The following is a 463-nucleotide window of genomic DNA, read 5'->3' as shown; positions in this document are numbered from 1 at the left end:
GGTGGGGGCAGTTTGGGGGACTCCTGCATTTTCGAGGTGGAGGAGAAAGGGTTGAAACTGGGGTCGTCCCACTTGTCGATGTCGAAGGTGTAGGAGCCTTTGGCGACAGGGATGTCACCGGGCTCCGCGGGGGATCGGGGGGGCGAGGCCGGGGTGCTGTCCAGCTTCTCGGGGCCTTTCTTCACCTTCGGCCTCCGGAGGGGCATTCTGGCGCCTGGCTTTTTGCCCAGCTTCTTGGGGGCAGGGGCAGTGTCCTGAGCGCTGTCCTGGCTGCCCTTGTCCTCCGAGTAGTCAAACTCCAGCCTCACCGAGAGCCCTCTGGCCGGGGGGTCCTCGGGGCCCCCGCTCTCTGCTGGGGTCACCCCCGCTGCCTCGGGGGCCGGGGCAGGGGGCACCGCTTTCCTGCCAACAGGGGGTGAGTTCTGCACTCTGCCCCCTGCAGGGGGGACGGCCCTGGCTGTGC

At 68.0% G+C, this 463-nt stretch overlaps 1 protein-coding gene across 1 annotated transcript in view; it reads right to left on the bottom strand.

Annotated features, from left to right (window-relative positions):
- The window catches only part of TACC2 (transforming acidic coiled-coil containing protein 2), a 35,787-nt gene extending 35,330 nt beyond the window's left edge, over positions 1 to 457 (bottom strand). Inside the window, exon 1 of the mRNA XM_015560160.1 lies at positions 4 to 457. Coding sequence (XP_015415646.1) covers positions 4 to 206 — 203 coding nt within the window. The 5' untranslated portion in view covers positions 207 to 457. The remainder of the gene's footprint in view (positions 1 to 3) is intronic.
- Between the last annotated feature and the right edge of the window lie 6 nt (positions 458 to 463).

The sequence above is a fragment of the Myotis davidii genome, unplaced genomic scaffold, assembly GCF_000327345.1.
Source record: "Myotis davidii unplaced genomic scaffold, ASM32734v1 scaffold1055, whole genome shotgun sequence".
NCBI classification, from domain to species: Eukaryota; Metazoa; Chordata; class Mammalia; order Chiroptera; family Vespertilionidae; genus Myotis; species Myotis davidii.
Note: the sequence above shows the minus strand (reverse complement) of the source record. Positions and strands in the feature narration are given on the sequence as shown.